Here is a 26,159-nt window from a genome sequence, read left to right as displayed (position 1 = left end):
ATCCAACAATCGCAACATGCAAACAAAACAAGCAGGTTCTTTGTATAAAAAGAACATTTTAATTTAAACAACTAACTTATATCTATTGCTTTGGTTCCAAGATCAGGGCTTTAAGTTTGCGTTCATATTCACACAGTATATTTACATCCTGTGTCCATCAGCTGTCTTCATTATCCATTTGTTAATACTGCTTTAACAGATATTTAAACTGATTTAACTTGTGAGAACATTGCCGTGCACATCATGCAGATTCATTTTGAGCTATTTGTAACTTATTTATTCCTTTTGTTGAAGCACTGGAACAGATCACACTAATGCATTTTATAACCTCGTGTCATTCATTTTAAAGCTCTTCTAATGACTGACAAACCTCCACCTGTTTTACTTACATTATTATCAGACTATGTTAATTTACAATCCACCATTATATCAAATAGTTTAGTTTTCTTCGATAGGAACATTCTTAACACTCAGGTGGTAACATTTAACACCAGTTTATTATCTGTCACACAATCTTCTACAGCCTTCAACTCCTCATTACGTGTTTCCTTTAACTTATCGGTTGACGCTATAAATAACTCTTGAGTCATCAGCATATATAGCAATCTGAGCCTATTTTAATAAGATCATTAATAAAAAGACAAAATAATAATGGTCCCAAACAGCTACCTTGGTTACTCCACACATTACATGTCTTGTCTTTGACGGACCATTAAATTAAATAATCTGCCTACAATTTCACAGACAAAAGTTATGTTATAGCTGAAATGAGTGTGCTGACCTGGAAGCAGTACATATGTTATCACTGCAAGATAACATCAAGTATTATTCAGGCATTTACAGCTACCATCTGAGCCTTTCAGTGACAAACACAGCACTTTTAGTCTGACATGGACAGTTGTCTAGTGGGATTACACTGCAGTCATTTTATAGTTACCCATTATAGCAATCTCAATCACTACCAATGCAAACAGTTGTGGTCCAACCAGATTGGAACCAGTTAGAAGAAACCTGGTTTATACAATGTTGATAAGCCTGTAAGCTACCAGAATACTTTGCCTTAAAAGCTGTCAGAAACAGAGACTGAACGATGAAAACCTTTGCTGATAGCTTTCCGTACTTGAGTGGTTTTTTTTATATAGACTTACACTCTATTCTGGCTTACATATTCTGACTTAATATACAAAGTCTTACACTCTGAAAAAATACATCCTCTGTTGAGCTCCGGTCTCTGGTATACACCCTACAAGCCCAGTCTGCGTCACAGAAATGTCCCAAGTGACTGCAAAGTTTGCGAAAGGCAGTTGTGTAAGGGTCAAAGTCTTCTCCAAAGTTGCGTCATTCGCGATCTGTCACCTCAGTAGCCAGAGTAAGGAGCTTCATCTCACAGGACATAATGCATGAATATCGCATTTATACAGAGCTGTACTGAACCATTTTTCTGAGAGCAGACATGCTGGAATTTGTTTTGTTTCTTTTAAAAAAAAAAAAAAAAAGCCCTCAAATAATTAAAACCAGTTTGTCCATTAGGATTGAGTTTGTTTTCTTTTCGTTTGACAGATCTGAGATTTAGCATGACGTTTTCTTTTCCCTGTTTTTGCTTAGTTACTCTGCTTACAGTTTCTGCCTGATATTTGCATCAAATTGCTGTACTGACTGTATAACTGGTTATCTCTTGTGTGGTAGCTCGCTGACTCGTGCCATTATAACAAGTATAAGGCTAACAGTTTGTAATGCTGGAATTTTTCTTAATTTGAATGTTGATGCATGCCAGCCGCAGCAAATAGCTTCCCGCCTGTAGTGCAGCTTCATTGTTGTATTTTCCCCTCTGGGAAGCAGCAGCCTGTGTCTCCTTAATCTGCATCAGCATCACTGGTAGTCTGGCACATAGCATTGCATGTCCCTGGATACAGTCTATTGCCAACATTTGTTTGAACACATACCAGTCGCTGGGAGTAAAGTTATTCATAAATATGCGTGGGAGTATCTGGATAAGTATATTTCCCTTTCTTCTGTTATTCCACACAGTGGTGGTTGTTTGAAGTGCAATGCAACTAATCAGTATTGTCGTTCTTTATTATTGCACCATTTGTTTTCTAAATTAACATATTTTTCATTCCTGTAAATGGTCCGTTTGATCTGAAGGAAGATCAATAAAATTGAATGAACGTGAAGGGTTATGGTAAATATTAAAAAAAAATACCATTCAATTAATGTTGTTGACCTAAGTGCATCAAAACTTCAAGCACTGCCATGGTAATCAATGTCCAAATCAGTGCTTCAGTTTTTTTGGGTTTTTTTAATATATGTACTTTACTAAAGAAATCAAAGAGACCACAAAAGAACTCACAAAAAATCCTCGAACATGATTTATAATGCATCAACATTATTAAGGTCACTTTATTGATCATGTTTGACGCAAGCTGTGATGACACCACAGCTCAGTCACCACGTATACAGCCGCTGAGGGTGTGCCATACTCACTGTAGTGTTCTTCTGAGTGATGGGTGTCGCCACTCAGACTTCTATACAGCATAAGTGCTGGTCTAGGAGAAGAAAATGTCAAAAAAGACAAGCAAAGAAAATCAGAATTTGTTTTTTTTTTTCCTTTAAAGAATTCTCCGGAAAGTCTGATCTTCTCTGGAAATCAGAGGTTCTGCGCTATCGCTGAGGTGGTGGTTTAAAAACAACACGACCAGCTGGAACAACAACAAAGCCTGGCACGCACCAGCGGATGTGGGGCCACCCTTTGTGGCGCTGTTTGGCAACATTAGTGGGTAGTTTATTTCAGACAACATTTAATGATAGGCGAGACCACCACAGCTATCATCTGCCAACAAGTGACACTTGTCAAAATAACTTGTCTGGATACAGTCTATAAAAGAAGCTACTTTTAACTGCTCGCTTATTCACAAAGGATCACCGCAGCAGGCAACTCTGTATGTTTGATTTGGCAATTTTTTTTTTTCTTTACGCTTGATGCCCTTCCTGGTCCAACTGGAATTATTTCCAGTTCTTACCTAAAAGGAATTTATAGGTTACAAATCTACAGGAAGTTTGGCAAGTAATCACAACAGCTTTTGCTAATGCAAACTAGGACTGCAACTAATGATTATTTTGGTAGTCGACTAGTGTGCCAACGATTGTTTCAATAACTCTTATCTCCACTTCTTGTGGGCAAACCTCTTGCACCAGGCTCCACTACCTCACCTCCTCAAGTCTGCTCACCTGTGAATGTCACCCTGTTGTCTCGTCCCACAGCAAATTAAAATAATGACTCACGAACATTTGAATTTGAAAATTTAAAAATAATCTAATGTAATTGTAACATTTCTCAATAGAACATGCTTAATTCTAATTGTACTATGATTGCATTCTCTTTATCGACTAATCAGTACACAATAAAAATATAGTTCAGATTACAGGTTTAGCAGTATTACTGCTGTTTGTAAGCACTGCTTCCATCTTGGATGGTGATGTCCGTGTTGGTAGGGTGTCTTTGAATTTTCAAGTTGGAAGTTTTTGGGGATTGTTCCAGTTGAATATTCTAACTCATAATGCCATAGATCATAGGCTCGTTACATGATATGATGTTGCCCACACCTATGCTGATGTGTAGTGCACAGCTTGTTTAATTACTGTGGATGTTCCAAGTGGTGCCAGTCGATAGACTTTTTTTTTTAATGCCAAGATTAATATGTTTTTTCATTCTTGTGTCTATTTGTATTTGTCTATTCCTGTTGTACTTATTTTTTTTTACGATCTCTTCTATTCCGATAGTTTTAGTAATCTGCCTGCAGGAATCTGCTAACATTTGTAAGCCCTTATATTGATACTACAATTATTGTTCTTTATACTGAGGTGATGATTGTTATTCTCTTACTGATAATTAAAAAAAAACTGGCAAAAAACTAGCCAGAATTGAATAGGAAGAATCGACGGTGCTGAACAGGCTAATCACGGTTCTCTATAGGAGCGCGTCAGGTTACAGCATAGAGTTCAGAGGGTTTTGTGGTTATGTCATAGGTCACAGCGTAGGTTTCACGCTGTAGCAAAACTTGAGCATAGCTCTTTTGCTAGCTGCTCCTGTTGTTAAACTGTAGAACAAATAGTTCTGCCTGTAAAGCACTGCAGTGTTGCTGATTATCTAGTAAAACTTTTTGAGACAGGATCAGGCCGATGCCAGATCAGCATGCCCAGTTTTGTCAAAATCGCTGTTATGTTATGTTTTTGAGAAACTATGGGACTAAGACGTCCTTTGTGAGCTGACAAAATACTCCCATTTCTTAAATAAAAAAAAAAAAAATTATAGCTCAGCTTCACGAAAAATTGAGTTTTTTAGAATGTATAGTTTGCACAGGGCAATAACACAATGGTAGCATGCACTATACATTATCCATCTTAAATCAGATCATGACCCAAATCACTGTATGGGCTTGAGGCACCATTTACCGTGCCCCTTGGAACCACCAGAAAAATGGCACATTTCTTTCAGCTAAACTCATTGTGTGTGTAACAGCCTCATTTAGGAAGCCATCTGAGAGAAGATACAGTAATCTGCCTGTAATTTGATTTGCTGTGAAGGCGATTTAAGCTGTCATTGCTGTTGGCAGATTTGTCACACTAGAGAAAACACTGGTAGTAATATTTATCTTTGTGACATGCATTATCGGGCTTTTTTTTTCCTTTTACAAAACTGCAATTGATGTATAGTACAATGATTTGGCTAAGCTGTTGTAATGATACCATTTTCTATTCATGCCAGTTGTACTTGTAAATGTTTGTCTATGAGGCCATCTGGTTGTTTTGAATATTTAATTGGAGCATTTGATTGATAGTTGGCTGTTGGGTGCCACTGTAAGAACAGTTCCGGGCCCTTATAAGCTTTTGTGCTGTTGGTGTTGTAGGAATATGCATGGGATCGTATAGTTCGGGGGATTCTGATGTGATCTGTGGGGGAGCACCACAAAATCCTTTCTCTTTGTCCATAACAAAAGGTGGGGGCAGACAAAAGAGAAAGCCAGAGGGAGAGGTGAAGTTTCTGCCTTTTCTCAGCGCACATTTCCCAGTTTTAAGTTTTAAAGAAAAACTGGGTGGTTCATTTGTTATGTGACACCCCCCCAAGAAAGAACTGAACCAGAATATGATGGACAACTCCAATGATGTTGGGGCATATTTTGACACGGACAGTAGAAAAGCTAGTTCCAGTTCTAAAGGAATCACATTCCACATGTTTTTAAGGCATCGTTGAAGATTTGTATTTGATAAGTTGCTGCTGTGTTATGTCTAGATTCTGCTTCAAGCCAATTCTTGAGATCTAAAGTGAAACTTGTGGCTGTTGAGCCAGTTTGACATTCGGGCTTGCTCAGGCTTGTTATCCATCCATTACTGTCTTAGAGAGCAAATAATATGAAATCATAATGGTATAAACAGCAAAGGTTGTTTAAACATATCTGTGACTTTGGGAACAAAACGGTAGTCTTCACAAGAGAAAGCCATGTTTTTGTCTAGATTTTTTTAAATCTGTTTTTATGTTGATACAGTGATCCATACTGATTTAAATTGATTTGGTCTTCATCTTTCCAGTTATTGACCCTTCATCTTAAAGTAGACATGCCACTTGCATTCTTCTTCATCAGTTTTTATGCTATTAGCGGCAGGCTAAAGTGCTGCTTCCAAAACAAACAGAATTTTGGATGTTTTTTCAGAAATGTTTTCACAAATTTGTTCCAGGTCAGCTCTAAGGTTCTGCACTTTGTGTATCGGACAGATGAAGCAGCACGTTTTGAAAAAAGGTGGGGAAGTGAAACAATAGACCAAAAAGGTTGTGCAATGGGGAAAAAAGTATAACAAATTAGATAATGATATGTTAGTCATAGTTTCTGTCAACAACCATTTTTTTTCCTAACTCAAACAAGAGGATAACTAAATAAAAACTAATGCACAAGGACAAAAAATATAATGTAATGTATCAAGACTTGTCAAGGCCAACATGTTCTGGAGAGATGAGATCCAAACAGAACTAATTAAGTGTTGTAGAAAGGCGGGACGAGTTTGGAATGGATCCAATCAGAAGTAACACTTCCCGTTTCTCATGAAAATGTGACAAAATGCCAACGAAAATAAGATTCCTAGTATTTAGCAAATCTGACTGGTAAAAATCTGACTTTTACTTCTTTACTTGATCTTGTGATTAAGAGTTGTGCAACAGTTTGATGTTGTGTGTTGTTTTATGAATGAGAAGGAACCCAGAGCTTCCAGAGAAAAAACACAGAAGTGGGGAGTATATGCAAGCGCGTCATCAATGTTCAAAAGTCAGTATTGATAAGTTATGGAGGTGCATTAGTGCACATGGCATCTTTATACATCTGTGGAGGCTCCATTATTGCTAAACAAAATCATGGACATCATAAAAGAGAGGCATGTGACTTTAAATGTGAGTTATGTTTTTGTTGGTAGAAAGTCAGTAAAAGTATCAAGTGTTTGGGTTTTTTTGTTTTGTTTTGTTTTTTATAGTCTATTTTGGGTGAATATGTCTTGGTAACCAATGAAGTGCCCAGAGCTGGTTCGAGATATTTGCCAAACTGTGAGGCTTGCACTTGAAGGACTTCAACAATATAGGTTTTCCGAGCAGCTTATTCTGCCAATTGTGTGGTTTCTTTTTCAGGAAAGGCCTAGGAAGATGATGTCATTCATTACAAAAACACAACTCCATTGCGGAGCAGGCTGAGTGCTGAACTGACCTGGACACAGCTCAGATCCATCACACATTAGAAACATTAAGAGCATTAAAGGGGAGGCCTAAACGGCAAATGTACATTTTGGTGGCATCAAAATAAAAATCATTGTTCCCATAAAATCCACTTGGACCTGTTTTTTTTTTTTTGGTCAGCTTGCTAGCAGTATAGAGTTTCTGCATTGAAATATCTGCGTAAGTATTTTGTTATACTAGTAATTTAGTAGACAAATTTTAAAAAATGAATCTGGAGAATATTATTTTCTATCCCAGCATATTTGGTTTTCCAAAACAGTTTTCTAATCTAGTTTTTATTTTTTATTTTTTGCATTTGATAATAACCGACTTTAACTAACTGCCAGTCGTAGTGCTGCCGTGCCCACACAGCTTACATGCTGCTGTCACCAGCTGGTTATCTCGTCTGTGCTAAAACTTCTGTTAGCTAGACCTCCTTCTGCAGTGGATGTCTGGATTCTGAGAAGCAGCTGACTCATCCTCGTGATTTCTAGTAATATATGTCATTATAATTGTCATATTTGCATTTGATTTCTTCTAACATTGTTGCTCCAGACACATAAATAGAATTTAACTGTACAGTACACTATAAATATAAATATTGATTGTTTCAGGTCTGATTCTTCTTGCTCAGCATTAGCTTTCCGTGAGTCCTGTTTATTTGTTCCGAGAAAGTCAGTTGGTCCCAGTTTGATGAAACAAATTGGGCGTCTAATGTCTTTTGCTTGCTTTGTTGTTTATTGTCGCTGTCGACCTTTAGCTGGATTTTAAGTAGAAAGGCTCAAAGGGTTAACAGCAGTAACGCTCTAGGTCTCAGTGCAGTGTAGCTTTTGATTTTGTTGCTGATATAATCGCTGCCTTGCTGCTTGCACATTGCGATTGCGATCAGGCTGTGTTGGGCTCCTTTGGCGCTATTCCCAACAGTCGGCATGTTTTCAATCTTTTATTTACTCTGTGGTGCAGAGCTGCACTGAGCTACACACAAAGAGAAATGTGCAGTCGTTGTGTTAGGGCTCATTTATTCATAGAGAACAACAAACGGGCCGAGCAGGGGATTTGTGCTGCAGTTTCTTTGTCGGGTGTTTTGTTACTTAATGGGAGGTGACTGCTGAACAGTGTTTCTTTAGCTTCAAGGCCACTTAACCTTGGAGCCAAAGCTCAGAGCCACCAAAGCTACAGCCTAACCTCTTAGCACAGAAGAATAACTTCACCTGACTCAGCCGCTCACATATTAAGTGCTATAATCCTTAACTAGCTTCAGAACAAAGATACTAATTCAAATTGGAACATTAAAAGAGATTTGATGTACTTATATAACCCTTAATTAGGCTTAAATTGTGGTATGTTTAGGGTTATTATTATTATTTTCGCTTACAGAAATACTGAAGTTTATTCAGGCTTTTGAAAGTCTGCAATTTCCAAATTACAAGATTCACACTTTTAATGATAACTCGCACAGCTAATGTCTTAACAAGCTGGAGGAGAAAAAAAGTTCACTTAAAGTTTAGTCAACCAGTCATGTTCCTCGCAAATGTAGTCAACTGTAGCTAATTAACTGAAACGCTGCAAGCTTGCGAAAGTTTCTTTAGTCAGAAGTACCACTTTTGTTCCATTTTAATGACTGAAGAACACTTTGTGAAGTTGAGTGAAAGAACAGCAATTTGCACATAGTTATCAGATTTCAAGTGTCTTCAAACCGCGTCATGTGGTCTGGAATACAAAGATAGCGTTGCGGTAGAGAACAACTGGAAATCCTAATATCTGAGACACTGAAAACTTTTGTGAATTTTTTTGGCTTCAGATACGGTATAAACAATGAACCCATTATGTTAATGTTACAGATCTGATAAACACACTATTAAAACATTTACAGCCCGTGCAGCCGTAGGTCACACACCAATGAAAAAGTTTACCCATGTGATTTAAGCCAACCAAAACAGAAAACAAGGCAAACACTCAACCATAATCCAGCATTTGAACACACATTATCTTTTTTTCTTTGACATTTGAATGACAAGTTAAAAGTAAAATCAGCGACTAAAGCTAAAGATGCTTCGATCCAGCTTTTTTTCAGTTTCCCACCCAGTACCAGTTACATTGGCTTTTAGTATCTGAGAATGTGACGTGATGGTTTTAAATTGATGAACTGTAGTTCTCACTGTGAGGAAGGGACTGTGACTCATTCTTTTAGGACGTGCACTGAACCAGCGTCCTCCTCCCTTCTCCCTCAGTCTCTCTGACCGAGTGTAATGAGCGCAAAGTGTGACGGGAAAAACAACCATGATCTGATATCTTCATTCATGCCAACTCACTTTGGCCACAGCTCTGCCGTTTACCACTGATCCCTAACATAATTATTGTTAGTATTATCAGAGAGTATATGCGATTATACAGTAGATTCTACAAACGATTATCCATTTATAATGACATATTATAAAAAAACAGTACTTTTGGATACATGTGGTTAGAACAACTTATAATGATGTATAAATAAATATAACATCTTTTTATGAAGCTGAATCTGTGTATTAGATTGGCATATTTATTTATACCATATAAATATATTATAGGTTGCATAATCAAAACAGTTATATAAAATGAGATGGATAGTGTTTGGAATTAATTTGGAATTAATTGATTAACTTGGAGAGGGTAGTGATTAGATTATGTTTTTGTGAATATGATGGATTTATGATTTTTTTGTGTGTTATCACATATTATTTATGTGTGAATTGAAGATTTGACTGATTGAAAATGTAGTTTTTCCCCAAGTAATTTTATCTCCACCAAGTGCTGATTGATTAAACCCGTAACAGTTGTATGCAAATCCTTTCAGCATTAACGGTATCATAAGGGATGAGTGCACACTTCAGCTATTCTGTTACAAATACCAATGTGACCCTTCACTTACGGGCACTTGAAACTATGTTGTAACATTTTACAAATGCCAGGATATGAGTCACTGAAACTGGAGAAATCTTGGAGTTGAGCATCCATCTGCTGTGTAGTGGCAGCTTGTTTCACTCTGCTGCCACGCGCATGTGCGCGCGCACATGCACTCGACCTGCATACACACAAGTAGTTTGACATAGAGGTCAAAGGTGAGAAAAATGAGTAAACAGAGCAGGCACTGTAGAGGATGCTGTCAACCCTTGACAACGCACACGAGCTCTCATACTCAGACACCGAATACGTTTCTTTGCGATCACACACTCTCCTAATTTGAGCCCAGATCATACGCTGTGCAGACTAGACTGCTAAACTGCCATGTACATGCTTTTATATATCTTTATCCCAGCATGCATTTCATGCACAATGCGAGCATCCAGTTTACTGCTCCAGGGCAGGTGTGGTTGGTATGCTTGCACTGAGTACAGTCATTTAAAAGTTCCTTTTTGGGGCTTATTGGGAACTTATTCTGAAGATATGAGCCAAAATATTACTTTTTTCAAATATCCCATAATGTGACTGTATAAACAGATACAGGTCCTCACAATTTGAGTAATCCCTGGACCACACACACACATTACTAACTCACTGAGTCATGTGTATCAGTAAGCCTGGGAGGGAAGAGCACCAGCTCTGAATGCCAAAGGGCTTTTTCTCCCTTTCAAATCTGTGTCAGTGTAGTGTGAACACAGGGGAGAGATGCCCGTAGGCTGGAATCGTTTCTTGCTGTGCAGCCTTGACAGGTTTTGTCGGGACTTGTAAAGTCACGTGAGGTCACTCCTTGTTTTCTGTATGCTAGAGTCAGGCTGAAACCCTCCAAAATGCTTTAGGCTAATGATGAACAACATAGTAGTTTCTGTTCATTTGTGTCATTCAAGTTCAGCCCTCATGACAAAGCTTATTATCAAGTCAACATTTATGGTGTTTAGCATAAATTTCTTTTATCCAGCGAGAAGGATGGTGGCTCATGTTACAGATATTTTTCACAGATTTGTACTTTGTTTTTGTTTTTTAAAATTTGCCTAATTTGGACACATTTTTTGGAAATTATATCATTTGTGTTTCATATTTTATAGTTAACAGCATTGCATTTACACCACAAGGGTGACAAAAGCATCTTTAACCCAAAGCATCTTTCTTGGGCTACTGGTATCCTGGTATTTGATCGTCAAATCTTCCTCTTCCTCGCAGGCTTGACGATGGGTTGTGTCAGGAGTAAAGAGGACAAGGGCCCGGCTCTGAAGTACCGACCAGACAACTCAAATGCCACTCCGGCCAGCTCGCTCCTGGGCCACTATGGGCCCGAGCCTACAATGATGGGTCATTCACCTGCTATGAATGCTCACAACAACAGCTACAACAGTCATGCTGCTGGCCTCACACCCTTTGGCGGGACGTCTTCAGTCATGACACCCTTTGGCGGTGCCTCCACCTCCTTTACTTCAGTGGCTGTGAACAGTCCCTTTCCCAGTGTCATCTCAGGTTAGTTTGTGGTGAATCAACATATTCTGTATTCATAGATTTATGTATTAGAGAAGCTATAAATGAATGACTTGAACAGCTTTCCTTTCTATTGTGTGATGCACAAACTGTTGTACAACTTTAGAATAAACTCAGTTGATCATTTGTTATGCAGAGGACGTTATAAGCAGCAGATGTTATGCAAATGAGACATTTGAAACGAGTCAGCCAAAACATCATTGCTGAACAGAAACCCAAAATAGGTCTGTATTATGGGAAGCAATGCAGAGGCATGGCCTCTCCTGAGCCAAGAAAAACAATAACATGGACTGGATTGAGTGGCTTTAGTAAATGCAAATTGCATATTGAACGTTTTTATTTCCTACACTAGTTAGACTTAGAATGACTTTAGAATTAAGGGTGTGTCGGTCATAGAATGACTCTGAGTGGATTTATATTTAAATTATGCAGGAAATGTATGCAACAAAGCATAATGTTGCCTCCTAAAGCACGCACACATCCCTCATTCCCTTCATGGCTCTTTCACGATGCTGTGGCCTGAGGGGCTCCTATGCATCTAATACAGCCCTTTTAATTTTCTCTCCAAGATAAACATATCTGAGTCCCGTTGTCTCTCTGCACTCCATCATTTGTCAGTTCTTTTTATTGTGAATAAAAAATTAAATGACCTCCCTTTAATTTGAGGTGATGCCACTCAGTTTGAGAACGCTAGGAGGAATATTCTGCTTCCCTGATGAATTCTTAAAAATAAATCAGAGCTGAGAGAGCCAGGTGTATATGCAGACCACCTCTGGTGGTATAGCAAGGAAAATAAATATCTGAAACAATATTTCACCGTGTTCTGCCATATTTCCATCTTACCTTTGTATTAATCTGTAATTTAAGGCTGTAACAAAGAGCGATCAAAATGAGTGTGTGTTTAGAGGAATCAGGCGTTTAAATTTCTCTCACTTTCAGGTGGTGTAACGTTTTTTGTAGCGTTGTACGACTACGAAGCGAGGACGGCAGACGATCTGTCTTTCAAAAAAGGGGATCGCTTTCAGATTATCAACAACACGTGAGTATATTTGCTTTTTACACTGACAAAATGCTAGGCGGATTTGTGTGTGTGTGTTTAATCCTTCAGTGTATTCAGGTCTGATATTAAGGCCGAGATCTGTCTGGGTTAATGGGTTCCTTTAATGGGCCATCTGTTTACTGTCCATTGATTTTTCTCTTGCCAAAGAAAAACATGCAGTTAAATTTATGACATTATACCAAAAAAAGGATGCTTATTATTGGCGCTTTGATGATCACTGAAGGTCAAGCTCATTAGAGTATTGACAAACCAATTAGCTTTGTAAACCAATGCTCATTTACTTCTTTTGATTTTATTTTGTGGATTACTCAAGTCTTGAATTTGACAATTCAGTATCAGTCATGTTAGTTCTCATAGTGCTTTGTAAGGATATCATGATTTGGAAGGAGAAATATGTCACTCAATACCTGCCGCAGCAGCTTTACCTTGTACCCCACATGTGCTCAGGTGTGAAAATAGGCGGCGTGCCAAGTGCTCTGCTTTTCTTGTTTGTCACGTTCCACGTCCCATCCTACCACTGTGTGTGTCCACATTGCTTTTGCGGTGATGAAAATGCCATCTGCTTCTAGAGAAGAGGTGGGACGAGTACAGATTGGCTAAAGGTTTTCAGACAGATTCTCTCTTCCTTCACTTTTAATTTAAGCTCCACATCTGCTGTTAAACACACTAGTAATTGTGGCTACTTGCTTATTTTAGCGTTCTAGAAAATTTTGATTCTTTTCCAATCAGTTTTACTTGTTTTTTTTTTTTTTTTTTTAAATAATAGAAAAAGCATATATAACATTATATAGGGCTTTGGAGTTGATATAACGGCCCAATGTATTGTGGGACTGCGGCGCCATATTTGCAGGTCACGAATCAAAACAAGCACACTGTGGTGGACGATTGCTAGAACCATGCTTAAAAGCAGCTCAAAAGAAAAGGGATGGGATAGAGACTGATTGCGTCCGGATGCGAAGAGACGATACTTGGAAAAAATAGAGTGCGTTGGTAATGTGGACACGTATGAAATATGGCTGTGGAGTAGAAACCCTGATGACCTACCGCCATTGCCCTACCCTGATACCTTCTCGTACCTTGTATGTCAGGGGTGGGCAACTCCAGGCCTCGAGGGCCGGTGTCCCTGCAGGCTTTGGATGTGTCCTTGAACCAACACAGCTGATTTAAATGGCTAAATTAGCTCATGCAGTTCTCCAGAGGCCTGGAAACGAACTAATCATGTGATTCAGGTGTGTTGACCCAAGGTGAGATCTAAAACCTGCAGGACACTGGCCCTCGGGGCCTGGAATTGCCCACCCCTGTTGTATGTGGAGTCGGTGCATACATGGCGAACCAGTTTCGGAATTATAAATCTCTGGAGGCACACATCCAATTTACAAGATTTCAGGGTTCAAGATTTGGCTGTTTTTAAGCCTCCGCGTTGTGAGTACGTTGTCATTCAAACAAAGGTAAGTCAACTTGAGTACTGCGAGTAAAACGCGATTGATTTCCCCCCTCCCTCCGTAGATTAGACATTTATTAATGAACTGCACAATCTCCATATCATATTGTGTGTGTGCAATTATTGTCACTTAAAGTCAGGATTTGTTTCATCCATTTCATAGGCTGGTTTGCCTGCAATAACGCCAAATAATTAGCAAAACATAGATCCTCAAAATCACTCATTAGGATGTTTGTTCTATTACGCTATGACCTCAGAGCACATTGAAAATAAAACTAATAGGCTATAAAGAGCAATATGAACTTACTGGAATGAAATGATGGAGCACACCAACAGATATCTGGGGATAATAGAGAACTGGATATCAGGTTGTCTCACTGCTGCTATCCAGGCTTGACGCCTTCGTTTGGTAACATCCGATACTTGAGATCCCACATGTTGCTTCCAGGAGGGGAAAGAATGAAAAGGTAGACCATTTTCAAGCTTATTCCCTTGCCGGTCATGCAATCTAACATTACAACCGACCACACAGCAAGTACGACCCATAGCTGATGTTATCCGTGTGCTTTCGCTCCGCTCAATTGTTAGCTTTTTGTTTGGCCTGCAAATATGGCGCCTCAACCAAAAATCCTGGCCACGCCCCCTCCCACAATGTCATGCTCCAAAGCCTTATAATGTTATTGAGGCGTAATTTAACTTTTCCTTAACAAATTACTTTCCCATTTTCTGCCAGTGACTTCCCTCAAAAAGTAGTTCAGTCAGGACCACTTCTGTTAGGACTCACAGGTCACACAGACCTGGAAACCAGTCCATCGCCTCCCACGGCAACCTCTGGTTGCTAAGGAAACTTGTGGTGATAGTGCAATTTCAAAAAGAACAATGCAAACTGGAAAAGATAAACGCTCACCATCAAAGTAAAAGCTGTGCCTCCCTTCTGAAACTTTGAAGTCAAACGGCCTCTGTTCCTGCTTTATGCCTCACGTTTCAGTTTCACTATCACTTGCCGAGTAGTTTGAGTGTTTGCAGACAAGTTGCAGTCTTCCATGAAAACTACTAGCGACCAGAGCAATTGCTAGAAAATTTTTGGTGCAGCACCACATTATCTCTTTGCGAACATTTTCACACTACCAGCCGCCATCAACCGGTCAGGAATACATTTGCAGCTTATGGTTAGCAGTTGGTTGCCGACCAATCTGGTCTGTGTAACTGGGGTTTTAATTAAGTAATGCATGCAAAGGAAGAGCTGGGTTAAGGGTGGGTTCCAAATGGGTTTGCAGGGATAGCTCAGTAGGTAAAGTGGTCGCCCCATGATCGGAAGGTCGGCGGTTCGAATCCACTTAACGGCTACCCTGAGGTACCCCTGAGCAAGGTACCGTCCCTACACACTGCTCCCCGGGCGCCTGCTTAGTGGGCTGCCCACTGCTTCACTGAGTGAATGGGTCAAATGCAGAGAAAAACAAGTAATTTCCCCATGGGGATCAATAAAGTATCCATTATTATTATTATTATTATTATTATTATTATTATCAACAGCAGTAACTGTAGGTGATCTTGAGTTATTTAAATATTGCTTCCTGCTGAGGTTAGCTGTTATCAGCTGATCGCAAGCTGAGCTTGACTTCCTGTTTTGACTAAATGCTTAATATGTGGTCTTTGTGTCACATCACAAGTCTTTGTCAGTTGTTTGCAATTAAAATAAAGAAACTCAAACCCTTGAAATTTATTTTAAACATGTTTTTATCATCTGTACAAGTAATTTTTTTTCTTTTTTTACAAAAAAGCTAATTTTAGTCATCATTTATTAAATAATTTTGTATTCTTGATCTGTTCATTTAATACTATATATAATATATCAGTTATTTAGTTTCAGTTGATTTAAAAAAAAAAAAAAAAAAAACTAAAAAAACACCAACAACATTCAGCATCTGAACTCCACCCACATTTTGATGACTCAGACTGCTGACGTCTTTGGATGATGTATAATCCTACCTCTCTCTGTCTTTTTTCCCCCTTTGTATGCTTTCATACCAGCTCCCTTTCTTTTGGAATAGGATAGTTTTTTTTAAGTCACACTTTTGTGTTTGTATTATGTGGTTCTGATTTCTAATTTACTTCTCTCTTCAGGGAAGGCGACTGGTGGGAGGCGCGCTCCATCAACACAGGGCAGAAAGGTTATATCCCCAGTAACTATGTGGCTCCAGCAGACTCCATACAGGCTGAAGAGTAAGAACTCACACAATTGCCTTTCCAAACATAGTATCTTTGCCTCTCTCTGTCATCCAACAACTTTTATTTCCACGTCTCTTTTTTTTTTTTTTTCTTGTCCCTTCTTGTTATTTTCCCGTTCCTCACCCAACAGAGAGTCTAAACAATGAAGCCATGTATTGTCACAGGAGCCGATGGCGTTCTCTTTTCTGTTCTTCTTGTGTGACAGAAACATTGTGCTGCTTTTACACAGTTGTGGCCTAGTTTCTCTTTTAGCTGTTGGCCATTTTCACATTTTCACTTATGTTTGAGGTTTAAACTGCTCATTTAAATAAAATAAAAAACTGGGTAAACCTGCCCAACTTTGCCTTTAGCATGAAAAATAACTTACTGTGACTGAGTTTGCAGGATTTTAGTATATGAAGCAAGAAAAAGAAAAAAAACTCATTTCTTTGATTGAACTTCGCAAAGTAAGCCTTACAAACAAGAAAATTTAGATTTTTGTTATTTACATCTGGGAGACAAGTGGAAAATAGAAAATATACCATGGAATGGCTGTTCCAGCAAATTCATCCCAGGGTCAGACCGTGCGATGTTCAGAGAAATTGCAAACAAAGCCCAGACACTGTATACACAAACAGAACAAGTATAGCTTGTTTAGAAGGGATGCCAGGTGAAGGAAAAAAATGGCGGCACTGTTTAGGTTTGCAAAGTTGCATCTGAACAAACCACATGACTTCTGTACCAATGTTCTTTAGAGCGGTGAGCTAAAGTAGAGATATTTGGCTAAAGCGTCACGTTTGGTGAAAACCAAACACACCATATCAGAACAAACACACATCATACCAGCTGCAAGCACGGTGGTGGAGGCGTGATGATTTGAGCTTTTTTTGCGGTCACAGGACCTGAAGGGTTTTATTATAACACAAGATTAACCACACTGTGCATGTCCTCTGACTGGAGCCTTTTATTTTGCCGAGCCAGCTAATTCAAAAAAAGCCTCGCTTTCTTGAACCTCCTCTGTAGTAGACCCCTCAGTTCATCTTTTGGTCACTGAGTCAACCATGAATTCGTCTTTATATACCTAAATATTCTAGAGTCAGAAGCCATCTGTCCGACAGCTAAAGCTTGGCTGAAATTGGGTCGTGCAACAGAACAGTGATCCCAAGCACAGTAACAAATCTACAACTGAATGTTTGAAAATAAAAAGAATCAGGTTTGTAATGGCCCAGTCAAAGTCCAGACTTCAAGCTGATTGAGATGCAAACCTGAAGGAACGCTGTAAAGAAGAGTGGGGCAAAATTCCTCCACAATGAGGTGAGAGGCTGATAAAGTCGTACAGAAAATGAGTCCTTCGAGTTATTGCTGCTAAAGGTGGTTGTACCTTTTGACCTATTAAAGCATGGTATATGTTTTTAAAAGGATTGCAAAATCTTTTATAACTTTATTTTCACATGACTATAAATTGAAACATGCAAAACGCTTGTTGAAGCAAAGTTTTAAACAAGTGATTATTATTTTACCTTAAATTATATTTTATATTTTTTCCCCTGTCTTATTTTCAATGCAATAATGTTAACTCCACATATAAATACCTGTCAACTGGTTGATGTCAAATATATTGTCACATCACTACAAAACATATCCCTACTATATGAAGGAGAAAATGTAAATTGTGTGCAGTACATCACAGTGGGCTCTCCTCTTGTGACTGATTGTTTGACTTTATTTCTTTTGGCAGATGGTACTTTGGTAAAATGGGCCGCAAAGATGCAGAACGCCATTTATTGGTTCCAGGAAACCAGCGGGGAACTTTCTTGGCACGAGAGAGTGAGACGACTAAAGGTAGGATGATTTATAACAGACATAAAGATGGGCGTGGGTATAGAGACGTCACCCTTTCCCTTTAAACTTGAACTTTAGCATCATGACGATTTTCTTCTTTTGGACCAATAAGTGACTCTATTTGGACACAAGAGCAAAGTGTTAGCTTGCCCCGTCACATTTTCTAACAATTTATTTAGAAAGATGTTTCTATAGAGTGCTGGGGGCATCACAGGAACACAGATACCTGCTGATTCGTGGAATGAGTGTAGCATTTTTAAATACTGGATGATATTGAGATCCGGTGCTTCAAGTTCTCATTTGGTGGATTGAAATTTTTGGCACTTTTGTGTTTCATTTTCCTTCTCTAACTGGACACACTAGCAGCGTAGCTATACCAATGGCTGTAATGCTTTGTCACTTGACCCACCATTATCACTTTACTGTGTAGTTTACTGTAAAATAGAACCATAGATCTATCTGTATGTCTTTGTTCACCTTCCGACTTCATGAGATTTGTAGGCTCATCTGTGACTGTGGCTAAATATTTTTTTTATTTCTTATCGGTTTAGTTATTTTAGAGTGTTTATTTTCCCGAGCAACACATCTAAGTTCATTTCTGTGGATTGTTAAGGTGCGTACTCTCTGTCCATCCGTGACTGGGACGATGTAAAGGGAGACAACGTCAAACACTACAAGATCCGCAAGCTGGACAACGGCGGTTATTACATCACGACACGAGCGCAGTTTGAGTCATTACAGAAGCTGGTGAAACACTACACAGGTACGCTGCCCATCTTCTGCACACTCGGGCGTCTTATTTACGTGTGGAACGCATTTAGACAAAGTGCTGTTTATAACTGGACAGATTTATTTATTTATTTATTTAGTTCTTTCCTTTTTTCAGATGCATGTTTTATGAAGCCTAGTGGTGTTATTTGGGCAGATGTGATGTAAAAGTCACTGAGACCATAGAGACTTATTCTTTTGAAGGGTTTTAGCATTGCAAGTAGTCCCCTGCCTCCTACTCTGGCTCCATACAGTGTGTAGACCAGCAGATTCAGTGCTCACAGTGGGAAATGTATTATTCAGCTGCAGATCTATGTGTTGAATATGTATGCGTGTTACAGAGGCTTTTTTGCTATGGTGATTCTGAACTAGTCACAAGCAGCGCTTTCACCGACGCGGTCACAGCTCAGTAACTCAGTAACGAGGTTCTAAAAAAAAAAAGTTTAACCCACTGGGACTTAAGCCAGAGGAGGCCATGAATACAAAAAATGTTTCACTTTTTAAAAAAAACTGTCTCATGTAGCTGAAATCTGCACAGTATTGATAAACAGTCATTCTAAAGGTCTCCTTTGGTATCTTAAAAGAAAGCGACTGCAGCGCATGGTGTGTAAACACATTCAGTACAAACTGTTTTTGCGAACTGCACAAATCCTGTTAAACTTGTAAGAAAATCTATTTTAAAAGAGAGTGTTTGTTAAAAGAGACTGCGTTTCTGGTTGTGTTGACCGCATTTTTCCACATAACTGATAGAAATCACTCGCTGCTGTGTGGGTTTTTTTTTTTTTTTTTTTTTTTTTTTTTTTTTAAAGAACTGTTACGGCTCAAAGCTCTGCAGCAGTGTAGCCTTTGATCTGGAGACAGAAAGTCAGGAACAAGTGAGAAAATCTTCACTGGATCTTAACTGCTCAGTGTTTGAATACAGGCTGGATTTCCACTCATTCCTCTGTTTTCCCCTATTTTGTGTGCAGAATTCCAGCAGGACATGATGTAGCGATTGCTGCTGCTGCCAAACAAAAAACAAAAACCCAGAACCTTGATCTTCTTGCCTTTTAGTGTAGTTGAAATCAAAATAAAACACGGGATACTATTATGGTGAAAATCAGATTATTTCTGGAGTGCATGTTGGAAATAAAGTTTTTCTGTGAGGTGTGGGGACGGGGATCAAATCTGTTGTGATTTGATTCTAGTTTGCTACCTGCTGGTGGCCAGGACTGCATGTGGATAAAGCACTCCGCATCAAAGCTCATTCACTCACTCACTCACTCATTCCCCTTCTTTTTTTTTTTTATGTACTTCTTCCTGTGTAGAACATGCGGATGGTCTGTGCTACAGGCTGACGACTGTGTGTCCCACAGTAAAGCCGCAAACTCAGGGACTAGCTAAGGATGCCTGGGAAATCCCACGAGAGTCACTCCGGCTGGAGGTCAAACTGGGACAGGGCTGCTTTGGAGAAGTTTGGATGGGTAAGAGGCCACTAGAGCCATACTCAAGCACACAGTATGAATGATATTATTTATTGAAATCAGCCCTGCAGGCACAGAAACCAATGCTTCAATCTTTCATTGTGCTCACTCACACTAAAGAGTGACAAAGCAAAATTCATCTACATGCCCTCCAGATGTTATGTGACAATGATGGCTGTAGTTTTTGATTCCTGTACAATTGGTTGACAGCAAGGACGCTACTTTTATGTCTTTGTTAAATATGGAGATGGGGATTGAAAGCAGCAGAGACTTCATAATAAAGAGACATGCTACTGAAAGAATCCTGAATGGAAGCTGTTGGTAGGAGTATAAACCCTTATTATAATCCTTATTGATGCACAAGTCCTTGAATAAGTGCCTGGAGGCATTTCAAGATGGCTGCTGTGTGGCAACGCTTGCTTCTAGAAGGACTACAGTAAACAGTACAGGGAGTGCAGAATTATTAGGCAAATTAGTATTTTGTCCACATCATCCTCTTCATGCATGTTGTCTTACTCCAAGCTGTATAGGCTTGAAAGCCTACTACCAATTAAGCATATTAGGTGATGTGCATCTCTGTAATGAGAAGGGGTGTGGTCTAATGACATCAACACCCTATATCAGGCGTGCATAATTATTAGGCAACGTCCTTTCCTTTGGCAAAATGGGCCAAAAGAAGGACTTGACAGGCTCAGAAAAGTCAAAAATAGTGAGATATCTTGCAGAGGGATGCAGCAGTCTCAAAATTGCAAAGCTTCTGAAGCGTGATCATCGAACAATCAAGCGTTTCATTCAAAATAGTCAACAGGGTCGCAAGAAGCGTGTGGAAAAACCAAGGCGCAAAATAACTGCCCATGAACTGAGAAAAGTCAAGCGTGCAGCTGCCAAGATGCCACTTGCCACCAGTTTGGCCATATTTCAGAGCTGCAACATCACTGGAGTGCCCAAAAGCACAAGGTGTGCAATACTCAGAGACAGGGCCAAGGTAAGAAAGGCTGAAAGACGACCACCACTGAACAAGACACACAAGCTGAAACGTCAAGACTGGGCCAAGAAATATCTCAAGACTGATTTTTCTAAGGTTTTATGGACTGATGAAATGAGAGTGAGTCTTGATGGGCCAGATGGATGGGCCCGTGGCTGGATTGGTAAAGGGCAGAGAGCTCCAGTCCGACTCAGACGCCAGCAAGGTGGAGGTGGAGTACTGGTTTGGGCTGGTATCATCAAAGATGAGCTTGTGGGGCCTTTTCGGGTTGAGGATGGAGTCAAGCTCAACTCCCAGTCCTACTGCCAGTTTCTGGAAGACACCTTCTTCAAGCAGTGGTACAGGAAGAAGTCTGCATCCTTCAAGAAAAACATGATTTTCATGCAGGACAATGCTCCATCACACGCGTCCAAGTACTCCACAGCGTGGCTGGCAAGAAGGGGTATAAAAGAAGAAAAACTAATGACATGGCCTCCTTGTTCACCTGATCTGAACCCCATTGAGAACCTGTGGTCCATCATCAAATGTGAGATTTACAAGGAGGGAAAACAGTACACCTCTCTGAACAGTGTCTGGGAGGCTGTGGTTGCTGCTGCACGCAATGTTGATGGTGAACAGATCAAAACACTGACAGAATCCATGGATGGCAGGCTTTTGAGTGCCCTTGCAAAGAAAGGTGGCTATATTGGTCGCTGATTTGTTTTTGTTTTGTTTTTGAATGTCAGAAATGTATATTTGTGAATGTGGAGATGTTATATTGGTTTCACTGGTAAAAATAAATAATTGAAATGGGTATATATTTGTTTTTTGTTAAGTTGCCTAATAATTATGCACAGTAATAGTCACCTGCACACACAGATATCCCCCTAAAATAGCTAAAACTAAAAACAAACTAAAATCTACTTCCAAAAACATTCAGCTTTGATATTAATGAGTTTTTTGGGTTCATTGAGAACATGGTTGTTGTTCAATAATAAAATTATTCCTCAAAAATACAACTTGCCTAATAATTCTGCACTCCCTGTATACAGGAAGTAGTAGTATAGAAGCATCCTGACTGTGAAGGGGAATTCTTGCCAAGGAGGAGCAACTTTGTTTTTGTTTGTTTGGGGTTTTATTGTTTTGTTATTATGCGTGTACAAATTGAATAAACAAGATGCTGTCTTGCATCTGTCTGGATCCATTTCTGCTCTAACAGAGCAAGATAACATTTGAAAATATAAAACAGATGCTGTTTTTTTCCCCTCCCTTTTTGTCGATTCAAATTTACTCAGTTTATTCAAACCACAAAGAGACAGAAAAAGAGGATGTTTCCCTGCAAAAGTACTCCCGACACAGTAAACGCCTACGTAAATGTGTTAGTAGCTGAATAGTTATTGTGTGAAATATGTCAGAAATACTTGGAAAGGCTGCCAGAAACAGGAACTTTACTCAGAGCCATGTTTCCAAAGAATTTGCTGTTTGAGGACGAGGTGATGAAGCAGAGCTGTAAACATGACCACGATGAGCCGCGGCGTTTCGAAAAAGTCTTAAAAATTTGATATGTTGTCTTTGTGTCCTTTTCAATTAAATATGGGATTTGATTTGTGGGTCATTGCATTCTGTTTTCTGCACTTTCATATTAATGAAATTATTAACAGGGTTGTAGATGGCGATGTTAAGGGATACATTGCGATAAACCAGTGGCCTCCGTGCGTTCGAGCAGTACTTCCGATGTTAACAACTTGCAGACATAAATCCCCGCTGTAGTCCAGGTGTTTGACACAAACACTTATGAATTAGTGAAGAACAGGAACAACTTTGTGGACGTAAACACACACAGTCATTAGGGCCTACAAACATGCCCAATGTGCATGATTTATATGCGCATGAATATGAAACTTATGTAGAGTTAATGTGAAAAACAAATGACACTGATTTATGTTAGTGTTTTAACGTCAGGAGTGGGCCTGTTTTGCTGCCTCACCGGCACACGTACTGATGTCAGAGCTGATTACAGATTCCTGTGGGTTTTCATAGACACACACACACACACAGCTCCAGTAATCACAGGTCACTTCCTACGCTTCTTTTCACTGGCCTGCTTGTGAGACGGGGGCCTCTGAGTGAACACGACTCTCTTCTTTCATCGTTGAGTCTTTAATTAAGCCTGCCCTGCAGCAAGCCTCGACCTGCAAGCCTCCACTGAGCAATCCCAGGAATCCCTCTCTGTCACTCACTGTTTCGTGGTTTCGTGATGGTTTTCTGCTCAGCTGCAGTTCGTGCTGCTCGTGTGTTTTTGTTTTTTTAGATGATGTTCTCTATGCACTCCCCACCTCACGTTATTACTTATAGATATTATCATTGTCTTACTTTGTCCTTCAGCTTGCGTGCGTGCACGCAGAGTTTGTTCGCTATGATTCATTCATGAAGCTCAGCCCTCTAACGAAAGCAGTAGATCTCCTGCCTTGGCTTATTGTATGTAAGCAGGGCGTGAGTAAGTGGCTCTCAATCAGGAAGTGGCCGATTATTTCAGCTGCCATGTTCTCTCCATACATGGGAGCCCTGCCAGAGGTCCAAGTGATTTTAGGATTGACTTTTTAATCACGTGAAAGGGTTAGAAAATGGGCCTTTTAGTCTTTTAATGAATTGGAAGTGTATTTCCTCTGTATCTTTCAAGCAAAGTATTTACTTTTGCAAAGTAAATAAGTGATCATTCACATTTTGTTTCATATATATTCAGGCACATGGAACGGTACGACTAAGGTGGCGATCAAGACCCTGAAGCCGGGCACCATGTCTCCAGAGGCTTTCCTGCAGGAGGCTCAGATCATGAAGAAACTGAGGCATGACAAACTGGTACCTCTCTATGCCGTGGTGTCTGAGGAGCCCATATACATTGTTACTGAGTTTATGGGCAAAGGTAAGAACTGTTCAGTTTCCAAACCAGAAGTTATGACGATGCACACAAAGAATGTATATCTTAAATTTATTTGTATAGCCCAGTATAACACAGAGGTTCCAAAGAGATTCACAGGAACTAAAGCATATGAACCCATATGAAAACAGACATTTAAATAAACAAACAGTCCATCAGAAATAAACACAAATAAACACACAAATCGTGTTTGGTTTTAGAGCCAAGAAATGAAGAAATGAAATTTAGTCTTAAAGCATTTGCAGTCATTCATATGTTAAACACAGTGCTAAAAAGCTCATTAAATCAGTGTCGCCTGGCTCTACAGATAGCTGTGTATCGACTGCACAACTATGCTAACAAATGTTTTGCTGTTTGGTGACGTTTCCAAGTGGCAGCATGTATAAGGAGAAAAATAATGGATCAAGACAACTGCCCTGTGGAACGCCATAGAAGTCATGAGTGGTTGATCTCCGTAGATGATGATGAATTTTCTGTTAGTGATAATATAATATGATCTAAAACATTCAAGTATATTATAAAAGAGTCGTGCTGTGACTCATTTTTTTTTCATCCATAAACTGTTTAGGAACAGCCAGCCAAACGTGCCCATACTGTTTGCAGTGACGTCTCTTTGGGGCTTGTAGTTAAAATAACACTAAAAATCAAAAGACAATCACTTTGAATCAACTTCAGATGTGTGCTTCATTTGGCATGAAATAACAGGAGAGCTCGCCTCACCTGGCCACGAAACTGCTCCTCAGTCAGTTGTCTGAAAATGGAGACTGTGTATAAAAAATGGCTATAATACCCAAACACTTCATGCATTCATTTTTGTAAAACCTCTGAATTAAAGCTGAAAAATCTTCCCTTCAAGCACAAATTGATTTGTTTATTTGGATTTAAATCCACTGTGGTGGCATAGAGAGTCAGAGCGGCAAGAAAATGTATGTTTATGCAGAGCTTGTTTGAGTGCAGCTTTGAGATAAATACATTTTTTTTCCACTCCAAGAGTGAGGCAGGAAGTCTGACATATCTTGTGTAAACCTTAGAAGTGAAAATATCGACAGACCTTTCAAAGAATAAAAAAAAAACTGACGTCCTCTTGGAATAATAATTTGTGTCTGTCAATTTTTCTATTAGAGTGTTTCTATAAAAGATCTTCTGTTTATCTTTTAACCTCAGAAAAGTAAATGCAAATTATTTCAGAGCTTATATAATGTTATCCCTGGCCTCAGAGCTCTTTTTAGAGCTGTCACACAGATTATACTTAAGCCAAGCGATCAATAGCCACTCCTTTCACTCTGATTGATTGATTTATTTTTTGAGCAGATGTTAAACAAGAGCAGCAAAAAGGTAAAATTTGAACTCATTAACTGGTACAGAACTGTGATTAGAACAGCCAGATAGTTCCATCAACATTTAATAAGTATTTCATTCTTAATCTGACCCCATTAAACACACACAAACCTTCCAGTCAACAACTTGCTCACCCCTGCACCACTGGATCCCCCGCAGTCCAGCAGCCTTTAAAAACACATCACAGTTCATTTGAAGGGTTGTATTCACTTTTTAACAGTCGCGGTGCCTCCAGGTTATTTCTGTTTCTGTTTATTTTGGTGTTGTCTTTATACACGTTGCAGACGGATGTATTGATTCTCTTGACAGTAGTCTTCTAAACTCTGGCAGGTAGTTTACTGGACTTTCTGAAGGAGGGAGATGGAAAGTATCTGAAGCTTCCCCAGCTAGTGGACATGGCTTCACAGGTAGGATAAAAACTCAGTGTTTAAATGCTAACACAGGTGCAGCAGCTCCCCGTGTCTCTTCCCTGCCCGGCTGCTCTTTTAACTCTGACTGAGGGGAAAGATTATCATACATCAGCAATGCAGCGGAGAAAGCTCCACGCGGGCTTCTTTCCAGCCGTGTGTGTAGGTGTGCATGAGTCAAATATTCACGCCCTGTGAATACTGGTTTCGGTTTGTTCTCCATCTGGCTGGCATAATTTATTTAAAATCTACCCTTCCCCTCTCTGCCGCTTCCTGTGCAACAATGTGCGCCTCCTCTCCCCCTCCGACAGCTCTTCACCGCTGCGTGTGCCTCCCCTCGTTGTCCCCCACTTAACTGCCTGTAGCACTTAAACGCTGCTCACCAGAGGCCATTTAAGCTCGCTGGTTCAGTCACCTACTGTGATCTGCTCTTAATTTGCCTCTTCACGCTCACAGGCTCCCTCTCCACTCTGCAGAGTAGTAATTTTTCTTTTCCTTTTTTTGGGGGGGAATTAAAACTGAAACAGGCT

The 26,159-nt window shown here is 39.6% G+C and overlaps 1 protein-coding gene across 1 annotated transcript in view; it reads left to right on the top strand.

Annotated features, from left to right (window-relative positions):
- The window catches only part of yes1 (YES proto-oncogene 1, Src family tyrosine kinase), a 33,683-nt gene that overhangs the window by 2,586 nt on the left and 4,938 nt on the right, over positions 1 to 26,159 (top strand). Inside the window, exons 2-9 of the mRNA XM_026148738.1 lie at positions 10,892 to 11,182; positions 12,140 to 12,239; positions 15,826 to 15,924; positions 17,648 to 17,751; positions 18,365 to 18,514; positions 19,827 to 19,982; positions 23,690 to 23,869; positions 25,553 to 25,629. Of these exons, the coding sequence (XP_026004523.1) occupies positions 10,900 to 11,182; positions 12,140 to 12,239; positions 15,826 to 15,924; positions 17,648 to 17,751; positions 18,365 to 18,514; positions 19,827 to 19,982; positions 23,690 to 23,869; positions 25,553 to 25,629 (1,149 nt within the window). The 5' untranslated portion in view covers positions 10,892 to 10,899. The remainder of the gene's footprint in view (positions 1 to 10,891; positions 11,183 to 12,139; positions 12,240 to 15,825; positions 15,925 to 17,647; positions 17,752 to 18,364; positions 18,515 to 19,826; positions 19,983 to 23,689; positions 23,870 to 25,552; positions 25,630 to 26,159) is intronic.

This window comes from Astatotilapia calliptera, chromosome 18, assembly GCF_900246225.1.
Source record: "Astatotilapia calliptera chromosome 18, fAstCal1.2, whole genome shotgun sequence".
NCBI lineage: Eukaryota > Metazoa > Chordata > Actinopteri > Cichliformes > Cichlidae > Astatotilapia > Astatotilapia calliptera.
Note: the sequence above shows the minus strand (reverse complement) of the source record. Positions and strands in the feature narration are given on the sequence as shown.